The 13,783-nt window shown below is 39.6% G+C and overlaps 1 protein-coding gene across 5 annotated transcripts in view; it reads right to left on the reverse strand.

The window, feature by feature from the left end:
- Positions 1–3,400: 3,400 nt before the first annotated feature.
- Terb1 (telomere repeat binding bouquet formation protein 1) overlaps positions 3,401–13,783 on the reverse strand; it is a 79,973-nt gene continuing 69,590 nt past the window's right edge. For 3 of the 5 annotated variants that reach the window (XM_076915715.1, XM_076915719.1, XM_076915716.1), the window contains 4 exons: positions 13,124–13,270; positions 12,372–12,437; positions 4,610–4,732; positions 3,401–4,027 (listed from right to left, as the gene is read on the reverse strand). In XM_076915715.1, the coding sequence (XP_076771830.1) occupies positions 3,840–4,027; positions 4,610–4,732; positions 12,372–12,437; positions 13,124–13,270 (524 nt within the window). In that variant the 3' untranslated portion in view covers positions 3,401–3,839. Of the gene's footprint in view, positions 4,028–4,264; positions 4,733–12,371; positions 12,438–13,123; positions 13,271–13,783 lie in introns of those variants that run through there. The other 2 variants (XM_076915718.1, XM_076915717.1) reach the window with 2 other exon arrangements.

Here is a 13,783-nt window from a genome sequence, read left to right on the forward strand (position 1 = left end):
GAGCAAGCCGGTAAGCAGCACCCCTCCATGCCTCTGCATCAGTTCCTGCCAGCAAGTTTTAGCCTTGCTTGAGATCCTGTCCTGATTTCCTCCAATGATGGATTATGATCTGGAAGTGTAAGCTGAAATAAACCCTTTTCTTCCCAACTTGCTTTTTTGGTCATGGTGTTTCATCAGAGCAATAACCAACCCTAAGACACCCTGTCTCAAAAAACCCAGTTCTAGAGGTAGTATCCTGCCACTTCCAGTCACTCTGCATATGCAGTGCCTGTGGAGGGCAGAAGAGGGTGCCTGAACCCCTTGTAAGTGGAATTACAGGTGGTTGTGAACCACCCTGTGGGTACAGGGAATTGAACCCAGGTCCTTTGGAAGAGTAGTTAGTGCTCTTAACCACTGAGCCATCTTTCCAGCCATGTTCATTATTCTTAAACTATCATATAATAATGAACCTGGCTTAATTCTCAAGATGCTCAGTGAAAGTTTATCACAAATCCTGAGAATGTTGTTTTTCATCTCCTCCTTTGTAGACTTTTAACAACTGTGAATGATTTTTACCACCACAGTTAACAATAGGTTTGGCTTTAACAATTTTGTTGCTGTTGAGACAGGGTTTCTCTGTATAGCCCTTGCTATACTGGAACTCAATCCGTAGGCCAGGCTAGCCTCGAACTCAGAGATCTGCTTGGCTTTGCCTCTGGAAAGCTGGGAGTGCTACCCACTGCCCTGCAATGTTTTTGTTTTTTAAAAGGCTACTTTTCAAAGAGTCAATATTTCACAGCAGAACAAGAGGCTATAACTGCTTTTCTTCAGTGGAGAAGGTAGTAGGGAGACTGGATGTAAAAGGGGAGTAGTAATGGAGAAAAGACAGGCTTGTGCTTATCAGGGGTAACTTTAGGTATGGCCTCTACCTGAGAGCTCTTGCTGTTCTCTAGGGAAGCAGGGTAACTTTACAAGGTGTTGATAAATATCATAAGGAAATATGATATGTCAGGAACAGCAATCACCAAGTAGGTTTCAGTTGAAAAGAACAGTGATTCTGGCTCAGCCAAAACTTAGCAGCATAAATTACAGGATCCAACAATGGGCATGTAGTTTGCAAATTTGAAGGTAAATTGGAAAAAGGGAAATGGGAAGGAAGAGCAGGCAATATTGGAAGTTAACAAAGGATAAGCAGTAGATGAGTCTTCATAGGACACTAGAGTTGAAAACTGGACCAGTTAGCTAAATCCCCACCAGGACCACCAGCCCAGGGATGGCACCACCCACAATGGGCTGGGCCCTTCCCCATTGATCACTAATTGAGAAAATGCCTTATAGCAGGATCTTATGGAAGTATTTCAAGTGAGGCTCCTTCCTCTCTGATGACTCTAGTTGGCACACAAATTCTCTAATGTGCTCTATTGCAAAAAGAGAGGATAGATAGCACTGGATGCAAATGAATATAGTAGCTTTCTTTTCTTACAGAAATATCTGGGGTAGGATGGGTATAGACATAGGGAATGCAAATCTCAATAGAGAATTTGACAATTCATAACCAAAGAAGATAAAAATAAAGGCTGGATGATAGCTTGTTACAGACCAACAGCCCAGTGTGGTGGCACATGTCTATAGCCCTAGCACTGGCCAAGAGAGGAGGGGCTTGAATTCAAGGCCAGTCTGGTCTGCATGAGACTTTGTTTTTGCCTGAAAAACAAAGAGGAGGCTGGCCTGAGGTGGAGAGAAGGGGCTACCGCAGATGCTAGTGCCTTTCACAGCCAATTCAGTTGCCATCTGTGACTCGAGTACAGCAGCACAGAAACAGAAGCATTTCCAAAAATACTGGATGGCAAACAGCACGGACTAAATCTAACAAAATCAGAAATTTAACAGGAACTGTTAAAGTCCTATAGTAGGGTTTAACAAGACTGTATCACTCACTTGACAGAGTGTGGTGCACAGATCTGTTTCCAGCATCTCACAAATTGGGTGTGGTTTCAGAAACCTGTAATCCCAACACTTGTGTCTTAGGGTTTCTATATCTGTACAAACATCATAATCAAGAAGGAAGTTGGGGAGGAAAGGGTTTATTCAGCTTACACTTCCACATTGCTGCTCATCACCAAATGAAGTCAGGACTGGAATTCAAGCAGGTCAGGAAGCAGGAGCTGATGCAGAGGCCATGGAGGGATGTTACTTACTGGCTTGCTTCCCCTGGCTTATTCAGCTTGCTTTCTTGTAGAACCCAGGACTACCAGCCCAGGGATGGCACCACCCACAATGGGCCCTCCCCGTTTGATCACTGAGAAAATGCCTTACAGCTGGATCTCATGGAGGCATTTCCTCAACTGAAACTCCTTTCTCTGTGATTAACTCCACCTTGTGTCAAGTTGACACAACCAGCCAGTACAACTTGTGAAGCTAAGGCAGGAAGATAATGAGTTCAAAACCAGCCTGGGTTCAAAAACAAAACTAAGGCTGGTGCTGTAACTCAGTGATGACTAGCAAACACAGTGTTCTAGGGTCAAACCCCAGATCTGTATATGTATGCTATATACATAATAAATCAATAAACAAATGACCAGAGAAGGTCATTCTAAGCTATATACTGAGTGCAATGTCAGCCTGGGCTACATAAGTTGGTATCACAAACAAACCCAACAGGATAGGACTTATTTCAAAATTACCCCAATTATGATATAAAATGGTTTAACTATATTATGATTGGAAAGTTGTTCCCACAGAATGTCAAAAAACATCAAAATTAGGTTCATAAAATTGAGTCCATTCTCAGGCCATACATAGGTCCAGACAATAATAGGTCCAGCAGTGACTATGCTCACCAGAGGTTATGAGACCTGTTTTGCTAAAGCATGAAGGAGTTGAGGCTCATGAACATAAAGGGGGAAAATGTGGACGGACAGGAGGGAGGGAGCAACGCTGGGAAACATCTAAAGCAAAAGGACAGTAAGGTGCTGTGGTGAGTAAAGGCACTCGCCTACCCTGACAGACTGAGTTTGAGTCCTAGGACCCTCATAGTAGAAGGGAAAAAGTAACTTATGCAAGTTTTCTCTTACCTCCACATGTGCCCTGTGGCACTTCTGTGCCCATGAACATAATAAATCAGTACAGTGTAATGATTAAATAAGTAAAGCAGTAAACATAGTAGAAAGAGAAGAATCTGATCACAGAATGCGAGAGTGCTAATACAGCTTCATAATTAACCTTTGGAAGAGGAATCATGGCAAGGAAATGGTGACTCGTGCCTTTCATCCCTACACTGGGGATGTAGAGGTGGACCTATCTTTGTGAGTTCATGACCACTCTGGTCTATAGAGCAAGTTCCACAACAGCCAAAGCTACACAGAGAATCCCTGTCTAGAAGAAGAAAAAAAAAAAAAAAAAAGAGGAAGAATCATTTCAATTAACAAAAGGTCAACCATTTATTTGTTGGGTGAGAGCCTTAACTGAACAGCTTGAGAAATGTTTTCAGTTCTAAGGTGGACTTTGGCACTAGACAAAAATACTGAAATGCAATGTCTCATATAGTATTTGTGGCAATATAATGTTAAGTGATATTTAAAGGCTGGTAGTTTTTCTTCTCATCTATGTTCTTTGATCATAAGCAAAAGTAAAGACAAATTACATTTGGCCTCATGGAGGAATTCTAATTTCCATGCTGAAAATGCACTTGCTTTATAAATTATTGTACTGTTTTGAAGAGTTTATATCACAAAAATCATTTAATTTAAACTATGTCTGTTTTACCATTCCCTGTCTCACAAGAGTTAAGGAGAATTTTTTACATATTGTATCTTCTAAGAAATTCTATTTTAAGAGTCCAGAGGACTGATCTCCTCCAGTCACAGGGCTGCAGAGCTGGAGCCTTTGATCAGCTTGTGATATTTGTGAGCAAGGTCTACAGCCCTTCTTCCTTTCTGAAAGGGGAAAGACCACAAAATTGAATTCCAATGATTTCCCATTTTTTTAACTCCATGGAAAAGATAATTTACTTCTTCTTTGGTAAAGTTTTTACGAATTCTTCTTTTCTCTGTAATGAATGAATTATAGAATATATTAATACTTGCTGAAATAAGAAATCTTAAGACTCAAATATGTAACTTATTCTAAGGCTATAAACTACAGAATAAGACAGTTTGATGCCAGGGACACTTTATCAAATAAAAATTTATTTCAGTTTAAAAGACTATTAAGTTAGGTGCTACTACTGTGACTTCTTTAATATTATAACTTAGTCCATTGAAATAATATCCACACAATAGAAAAGAAAGTTTATAAACACTAGATTTTAATGTAGCATTGCTGTGAGAATGGTTAGCAAATGGCTTACTGATCTTACAGATACAGTCTTCTCAAAGGCTCCATAACTTCACAGAGAAGAATACCAACATTTGTTATTTTAAATACCTGTTTTCATTGCTTTTAAAAATAAGAGTTGACATTCACTTAAAAAAAACCACACATGCTATTTGTAAAGGTGCTCAGCTTATCAAAATGTAAAACAAAACAGGTCACATAATGGTAAAAGAAGTTTGTAGGTTTTCTTTTTTCTCTCTTTTTCTTTTTTTGAGACGGGCTTTTCCTAAGTAGCCTGGAGTTGCCTCAAACTCACTATGTGGTCCACGCTGTCCTGGAACTGGGGATCTTCTTTCCTTAGCCTCTGGAATGCTGGTATTTAAGGCATGTACCTCCAAACCTGGAAGTTTTTTACTATCTGGTATTTGATGAACATTTTCTATAACAAAACACAATTGGTAAGCAGTTATTTCAATTATCTTCTGATGATTCTTATGAGGAAACAGTTTTATTATTACTGTTTATATGCAATATATATAGACACACTCGTGCCATAAGCATGCATGTTGAGGTTGAAACAACTTTGTGGAGTCAGTGTTTTCTTCAGTTTGATATGGGTTCTGAGGATCAAACACAAGTAATTAGGCTTAGTTGCAAGTGCTTCTACTGCTGGTCTATCTCTCCAGGCCCCAGATGTAGGCTTCCTCCAGGTCTGTAGCTCAGTAATAACTTGTATGACATTGTAGGCAGATGTCAGAGAGGAGTGCTCTTGCATTTCTGCTTTAGAAGGATAGATGTAGAAGGAATTGTTGTATAAAAAAATTTCACCCTTACAAGGCAACATTGCTGGCTATTTGTCCACCCTGATAAGGTAAGTTTGAATGTTTAAAACAAAAGAGAATCCTTCCCAGTAGAAGCTGAGAAGTCAGTGTTTTATTTAGTAGTCAGCATTTAAAATGCAGACTCCATGAAGGGAGAGGCTTCTGAGTAGCTGAGACCACTGTATTCCCCAGGCTCAGAATAGTATCTCAAAGATAGTAGGCAATCACCAATATTTATTAAGAGAGGTTATTATTGGTTCTTTCCGGTCTGGACCCAAGCATTGAGCAGATCCCGGGTGGCATCTCTGCCCCCAATCTCACAGAACTCAGAAGAAGCAAGCCTCCCAGGAGCTCTAACCCGGGCAGTATCTTAGGCAAGGAGACAGCAACACTAGCCCCAAACAGGGAGTAACTGGGACCCACTAGGACCCAGGAAGTCACTTCTGGCCAGGAGCACTGGTTCCTTCCTGTTTGCGCCTGAGCACTGAGCAGATCTTGGGCCCCAGCTCTAACCCCAGTAGTAACACCCACTCCACATAGTTCTGATACAACTAAGATAATAGGAAGGACAGGCTCCAGGCAGAGACAGGGCAGGTAGCACTAAGGAGATCGAGATGGCGAAAGGCAAGCACAAGAACATAAGCGTCAGCAACCCAGGGTACTTGGCATCATTAGAACCTAGATCTCCCAACATTAGAAAGTCCTGAATTCCCCATATCACTAGGAAAGCAAGATTCAGATTTAAAATCACTTCTAATAATGGTGATAGAGGACTTTAAAAAGGACATAAATAACACTCTCAAAGAATTTCAGGAGAACACAGGTAAACAGGTAGAAGCCCTTAAAGAGGAAACACAAAAATCTCTTAAAGAATTACAAAAGAACACAAACAAACAGGTGAAGAAATTGAACAAAACCATCCAGGACATAAAAATGGAAGTAGAAACAATAAAGAAATCTCAAAGGGAGACTACCCTCAAGATAGAAAACCTAGGAAAGAAATCAGGAGTCATAGACACAAGCATCACCAACAGAATACAAGAGATAGAAGAGAGAATCTCAGGTGCAGAAGATGGGACAAGCTGCCTTGCCTCAAGTTTTTAGACCTTGTGGGATAGAGAATCAAAAAGAGAAACTATGTCTCTTGTATTCTTCTTAAAGGTGCCCAGCTATTAGGACTCAATCATGTACTGGTCTAGAAATCAATTTAATATGGGAAATAACAGTCTACTTTTGGAAGGCTGGATCTGGACTTGGTTATGAACATATTTGGAAGCTAGCTGTAGCTTGCTATGATGTTAGGATAGCAAGAGATAAAGTTGGGACAGGATCTGGATTTCAAACAAGGGTTAGTGCATGTTTTAAGGCTCTTTTACATTTCAAGCTACAATTGGTTTTGTCTCTTCTACAGCATTAATTGTAAGTTGGATTGACTGTATGATTTCCAATTATGTTAGTGTGTTGAAACCTGGCATGTCTGTTATGGGGGGTTTTATCAACCAGCTTTTATCTCACTGCTCTGAGTATTAGAAAACCTCGATTCTCTGAAAAAAGCTTGAAAGTGCTGGAAAAAATGAGTTAGGCTTTAAGCAAAAGCAAGGGGGTATCAGGCTTGATTATTGCTGGTATAACAGCTTTAATTCCATTAATTGCTAGCACCACTGCTTCTGCAATAGCATTGACACAAGGAGTTAACACAACTATTTTTGTTAACCATCTAGCAAAAATGTTACTAATGTATTGAGTATACAAAAGGGTTTATATAGTTATCTGGAACAATGACTGATGCTCTATATCCTATTCAAATTATCTGAAAGAGGTTCAGGGTTCAAGAGTTAGGATCTATCCTAAGTGTCATGACAAATATTATTGGAGTAATGTTATTTTTTAAATTCACAATGATTGTCATTATAATTAGAAAAAAGTTTAAAGACACCTGTAGGGTATTTGGCATAATCCTAACACCTCTCTGGGTGTGTTAACTTTGCATAATGAGATTATGAATTTAAAGAATGCTGCTCTGTTGAGCTTTGATGCTGCAGATAATGCTGATAAAATTATCCATGGCCTGAGCTCAGTATTTCCATTTTGAACAAACCTCAGGAATGGCATATACAGCTTGATCAGGCTAGCCCTTCTTGTCCTGGGAATACTTTTATTCCTGCCCATTGGGTTAAAGCTTATCCTTAACAACATCAACATGTTGGCAGCCAAAGTACATGGCTTAAACCTGAAACTGGACCCCCAGACAAAGTTATTAATTTAACAGGCTGGCAAGCCAAGAATGGGTAAGATTCTGCACAGAGCCTTACCAACCTAAGACAGAAATGCATTGCTCATGATAATGCATATTCCACGATGGGTAAGGAAGGCTTTCTTGTCAGAAGGACCTAAGACAGGCTCAGTCTTGTTAACGAAATTAAAAGGGGGTGAGGTAGAAAGCCTTTGGGGCTGCTTGGCAAGAAGCTGAAATGGGCCAAAAACCAAGGAAATGGGCTGCTTGACAAGAATATGACATTGGCCAAGGACAAGGAAGTAGGCTTCAAGCAGGAATCTGACATTAGACTAGAACAAAGAAGTAATTTGGTAGGAGTCTAAATCGTAGGCTACAACAAAGAAGTAATCTCAGGCAGGAATCTAAATATTAGGCCAGAACAAAGAAGTAATTTCCGAGAGGATTCTAAATTTTAGACTAGAACAAGGATGTAGGCTTCAGACATAAAAATGACCTTAGGCTAGGATAGGGAAGTAGGCTCAGATACTTTGGTCATCCTGATAAGCCTTTAGAAACAGTGATCATTGGGGGGGGGGGGTGTGTTTGTTCACATAACTGGGTTTAATGCCTTGCTTTTTCTTTGACTATTTGTGTTTACTGTATTGTTTGTTCCTTGACTATTTGCATCTATTGTATTGCTAGACCGTCAACCTAGAACTGACCGTATTACATGCATGTAATCAAAATGGTATAAAAGCATAAAGGAAAAGGGGGTATAGGATAGGGGGTTCTAGGGAGGGGAAATTGGGAAAGGGGATGACATCTGTACTGTAAATAAATAAAATATCCAATAAAAAAGGGAAAAAAAGAGAGAGGTTATTATTGATAAAATTGTCTTAAAACTTGTATATGAAATTACTCTTTATTTTGGGGAATACTGGAAGACTGTGGCTACCCAAGTTTCTTTGAAGCTTCACCTAATAAATGACTTGATCTTCTTGTAATCAGAACTGGGTAGGTTATAACTTTTAGAATGCCAAGCCTTGAAACTTGTTATAAGGCCCCCATTGTCACTGAGGCAGCCATCTCCCTGACTTACAAATTCTACAGTAGAGGACTGGGTATCTCTGAAGAAGACTCTGCAATTCAAGACTTTACTCCATGGCCTTTCCAGTGTGATTTTAAAATATTTATTATTATAATATTATTATTTTATGATGATTATACTTTTAGAAAGTCTTCCTGTATAGTTCACACTTGCCTCAAGCTTGTGAGACTTCTGTCTTAGCTTCCCTAGTGCTGGGATTAGAGGCATGAGATACACCTTCCAGCCTCAGCGCTAGCTATTCTTAGTCTGTGTTACAGAAGAAAATGAGCAATAAAGCTCAATTCAAAAGATAGTAAGAGTCAAATTCATACTTTCTCAAAACACTCTTGTAAATTCTAACAGAGCAGACTGTGCCCTTCCCCCAGGCCTGAGCAGGCCTGCAAAGTCATTTACCACAATAGACCAAGCAACAGTAGGACCTAGGAGATGCATTGCATTACCAGCCTTGGTGCCTTGGAGCCTGCTACCTGAGCTAAGAAGAATGGACTGCCTGCTGAGCTAGCCTTGACACCTTCCAGACTGCAATTTCCTTGCCCAGCCCCTGGGCTGAACCAAGAAGAGACTCTGGGGGGTGGGGCTTCCCCTTTATATGTGAAAGCAAATTATTAAACTTGGGGCCTTGATCAGAATACTTTGTCTTGGCCCCACATTTCTCTCGCCCTCCATTCCTGTTAATTCCCAGGCTTCATCTCAGGAGAACCCGGTACTCGTGGCTGCAGGCAGCTACAGCAGGCCAAAGTATCAACTGCTTATTTTTAGTTAACTAAGTCTAACCTACAAAAATTAGTATTTGGAACTTAAGCTGAATGCTATTTAATAGTATTTAGGGTCATTCTGTATAATTAGTGCATAGCCATAATTATGCCCATTTTCATGAGGCTCCTTGATTACTTTCAATGTAAATTAATTATAGACTAATTTTTAGTTGTTGTATATTTGCTTTGAAGACATGTTACTGGGGGAAAAATATTAATTTGATGTCAGGTCCTTGCCAAGAACAATTTTCTTCCTCTTTTGGCTATTCAATACTAAGTTTCTTTGTGTAATAGCCCTGGCTGTCCTGAAACTCACTTTGTAGACCAGGCTGGCCTTGAACTCACAGAGATCTGCCTGCCTCTGCCTCTCAAGTGCTGAAGTGTAAGGCATGCGCCACCATGCCTACCTAAGAACAAAATTTCTAAATGTAACACATCTGTATGGGACAAAATTCCAATTGTGTTATAGATACTACAGAAATACTTAGAAAGGTTACTTGGAAAAATATGTGCTCATGCCTGTTATCCCAGACCTTTGGAGACTGAGGTATGCAATATTTAAAAGAGCCGTATTGTACTTAATTTTAACTTACATAAGTAATTTTTTGCTCATTTTATGTTTTTGTTTTCTTGAGACAGGATCTTGCTGTGTGTCCTGGCTAGCTTGGAACTGGCTATGTAGACCATACTGGTCCTGAACTTCAGCAATCATCATGCTTTTGCTTCCTTGGGAGTTGGGATTATGGGAACCTGTAGCAGGATACTTATTCTGCTACATTGTATTCGCAGTGGAGCTCTGTGATTAAGCAGTAGAAGAGGAGGTGGAGCTGGGAGAGAAACAGAGGAAGGGGAGGGAAGAAAAAGAGGAAGAGGAAAGGAGAAAAAGAAGAGAGGGGAGAAATAAAGGAAGGGAGGGAAGGAAGGAGGCTATCAGCCATAGAGAACCACAGATGGGTCAAAAGCTGTCCTGGGTAGCAATTTTTATCAAAATGTTAGATACTGGATAACAACTCTAATTGTGTGGACATCTTGTTGATTGAGCATTTCAAAATATATCCTTTAGATAATCATTAAGCTTTAAGAGTCTCATTTCTACCGTACTGGGAGAATGGCAGATATTGTCTGGGGTTCAGCTGAGCTTTGTGGATGCAGCCTGGGGGAATGGCAGAGCCATCCCCCATGCTGGCATCTTGTGGGTGCCATGGCCTGTGCATCTAGCTAGCCTGAGCCCTGGTCAGAGCTGAGGAGCAGTGGAAACATGATGACTGCCTATGAACAAGCCACTGTTTTCTAAATATCACCCCTACAGAAACACACCACCACACCTGGTTATACATGAAGAATGTTTTAAAAAGACTTATTTGTATATATATATTGTGCATGCATACATATGTGTGTGTCTGTGCCTACATAAGTTTATCTACATCACATGAGTGCAGGTGCCTTCAGAGGCTGAGGGCATCAGATTCCCTGGAACTTGAGTTACAGATGGTCATGAGCTGTCTCATGTGTGTTCTGTGCAAGAGCAGTAAGACCTCTCATCTGCTGAGCTACTTCTCCAACTCCATGAAGATCTCTTCATGTAGAAAAAGACTCAAGATGTATAAAGTAAATTTTAAGTAGCTTTCAAGGTTTGGAAGTGAAAATAACAAAATAAACGTTAAGATAAAATTGCTTGCTAGATATACCAAGTCTAAAAGTCTGTACACAACAACAGTAAACAACAGAATAGTTCCATTAATATTACTAATTTCCAGATGACAATAACAAGTAATGGACTCCATTGCCATGTTCTTTATCTGAAGGTATTAGCTTACTAGGACTAGAAGAATATAATAATGCTCTTGAAATCTCTTTGATAAATTGGAATGGTGAAAAGCCAGAAAAGTAACCTTATGGTTAAATTAAGATTATATAATCAATCAATCAATCAATCAGTTAGTATGCATAGAAACCAGAGGTCAATGTTGAGTTTCTTCCTATTATCACTTGTCACCTTGATTTTTTTTTCAGACAGGTTCTTTTGCTAAACTGAAATTGACCCATTGGCAGGACTGTATGGCCTGCTAGATTTTGAGGGCTATGCCTGTCTCTGCCCTCCCAGGACTGGGATGATAGATGTTCCAGCATGTGCAGTTTATGTGGGTGCTAGAGATCCAAACTCGGGTCCTCATGCTTGTACAGCATGTCACCAGCAGGCTCGTATCCCCACTCCTTAAAATCTCTATAAGCTGCCAGCTGGTGGTGGCAATGGCCTTTAATCTCATCACTCAGGAGGTAGAGGTAGGCAGATCTCTGAGTTTCAGGTCAGCCTGGTCTACAGAGTTAGTTCCGGAATAGCCAAGAAACCCTGTTTCAAAAAACAAAAACAAAACAAACATTCCTAAAAACTAGCTTATTAAGATTTTTGTTTTTAAACAGGAAATTAAAATTTATTCCATTTGACTCTTCAATTTTTATCATTTAAAATACCATAGTTATATCAATAGAAAGAAGCCTTCTGTAAAGTCTCTCTGAAGTACTTGTACATAGAATAACTTGCTTAAAACTTGAACCAGAGGATATAGCAAGTGTTTCTAGATGTCTTGCATTTGAATCAAAGTTCTGTGATTTACCAGCTGAGTAACATAATTAAGGGAAATAACAGCTATAAAACAACTTACATATAGCAGATATTTAATAAATGTCAGGGCTAGAGAGATAGTTTGGTTGTTAAAAGCACCAGAGGATTAGGGTCAAACTCAACACATACATGGCAGCTTATAACTGTCTACAACTCCAATTCCAGGGGATCTAATACCCTCTTTTGGCCTTATAGGCATTGCATGCACACGCAGCTCATATAGAGAGAAAGAAAGTAACAAAGGCAGGAAGGAAGGAAGAAAGGGAAGAAGGGAGGGAGGGAGGGAAGGAGAGAGTCAGGGAGGGAAGGAAGGAGGGAGGAAGGGAGCAAGGGAAGAAGGAAGAAAGATAGATCAGTTTCAGTTTCCTAGAGCTCCTTCCCCAGATGGCAGGCAGCAAGTAAACACACACCATGAAGGAAGGAAGAGGGTGTCTCTTTTCAGTAGGTTTAATCTCATATAAGCCAAGGGTTATCATTTTAAATAGTTAATTCAGCTGCTCTCTTCTTTTTAGGAATATGTAAAATTTAAGCTTATTTAAAAATTAAATATATTTACTTAGTTCTTCAGAGGCAGTAGATGCTTTACTAAGCAGTCTTCTTCTACAGGGCGTCAGCAAAATTTCTGAAAAATACAGAAAACAGTATACTTAAAATAGTAATTTAAGTAGTTACATATCAATTCTGTTAGTTGATACTTATTACTCTCTTCTAGTAGAAATCCTTAGTGAACTATAAATAATTTTGTTTATTCATTATATTTCTTACTGTATGAGACTGTTTGGCCTGGTTATATACCACATTTATATCTGGTGGCTGTAGAAGTCTGAAGAGGGCTTCCCTGGAACAGGATTCCCTGGAACTGAGTTAGAGATGGTTGTGAGCCACCATGTAGGTGCTAGAACTGAACCTGGGTCATCTGCAAGAGCAGTATGTGTTTTTAATGCTGAGCCATCTCCCTAGAACCATCTCTTTGTTTGTTTGTTTTTCAAGACAGCCCTGGCCATCCAAGAGCTAGCTCTGTAAACAAGGCCAGCCTGCCTGCCTTTGCCTCCTGAGTGCTGAGGTAAAAGATATGTGCCACCACACCCAAAGGCTGAGTGTAGGTGTGTGCCACCATGCTGAATTTAGGAAGACTTTTTCAGCAACTACAGAGCTCAATCTACTTTAGAACATCTCTTTTTACTTGTTATTTAGAGATAGGTCTTTCCTTTCAACATTACTTTATACCATAGTCAATAAACTTAATATCTTAGATGATAGTTCAGAATGTATAGCCATAATTACAGTTAAAGTTACTGACTGAATTACTTTTTGCACAGATAAATGTTTTCCTTAGTTCATTTTTATATTTGTCTTCAGCTTCCATAATGACTTTATGATGATCACATCGGTATGCACAAGAGTGCAAAAGCTTGCTAAAATTTCGGCTGTTGAGTTTTCTTACTACTATGCAACCTAAAAGAAAACAAAATAAGTTGATGTACAGATGTTACAAAAGTATATACTAATAACTGTGAAATCAGATAGCTTCTATGAGAAAACTAAATTAGAAATTTATAAGTATTTCAAAAAACCCAACCCATCCTATAAAGAAAATAATTACAAAGAAGTGTTGGGGCAGAGGTGTGAACAGTTATGGCCACACAAAAAGAAGCATCCAACCCACTGTAGTGTCACATGCACACAACCCTAAGTACTTAAAAGGCCAGGGCAGGAAGGCAGGAGGTTTGCAAGTTCAAGGCTAGCTTAGGTAGTTTTGTGAAACCTATCTCAAAAAAAAAACCAAACAATTAAAGGGCTTCTACAAGTCAGTGTATAGTGCTCATGTAGTGTGTGTGAAGGCCTGGGTCCAACTCTCAGGACTGAAAACAGAAAAGGAAAGAGCCAACCAAGGATTATCTCAGTTGGTAGAATATTTGTCCAATGTGCATAAAACCCTAAATTAACTCCCTAGCACAGCATAAAATT

Source organism: Arvicanthis niloticus, chromosome 18 (assembly GCF_011762505.2).
Source record: "Arvicanthis niloticus isolate mArvNil1 chromosome 18, mArvNil1.pat.X, whole genome shotgun sequence".
Classification (NCBI taxonomy): Eukaryota; Metazoa; Chordata; class Mammalia; order Rodentia; family Muridae; genus Arvicanthis; species Arvicanthis niloticus.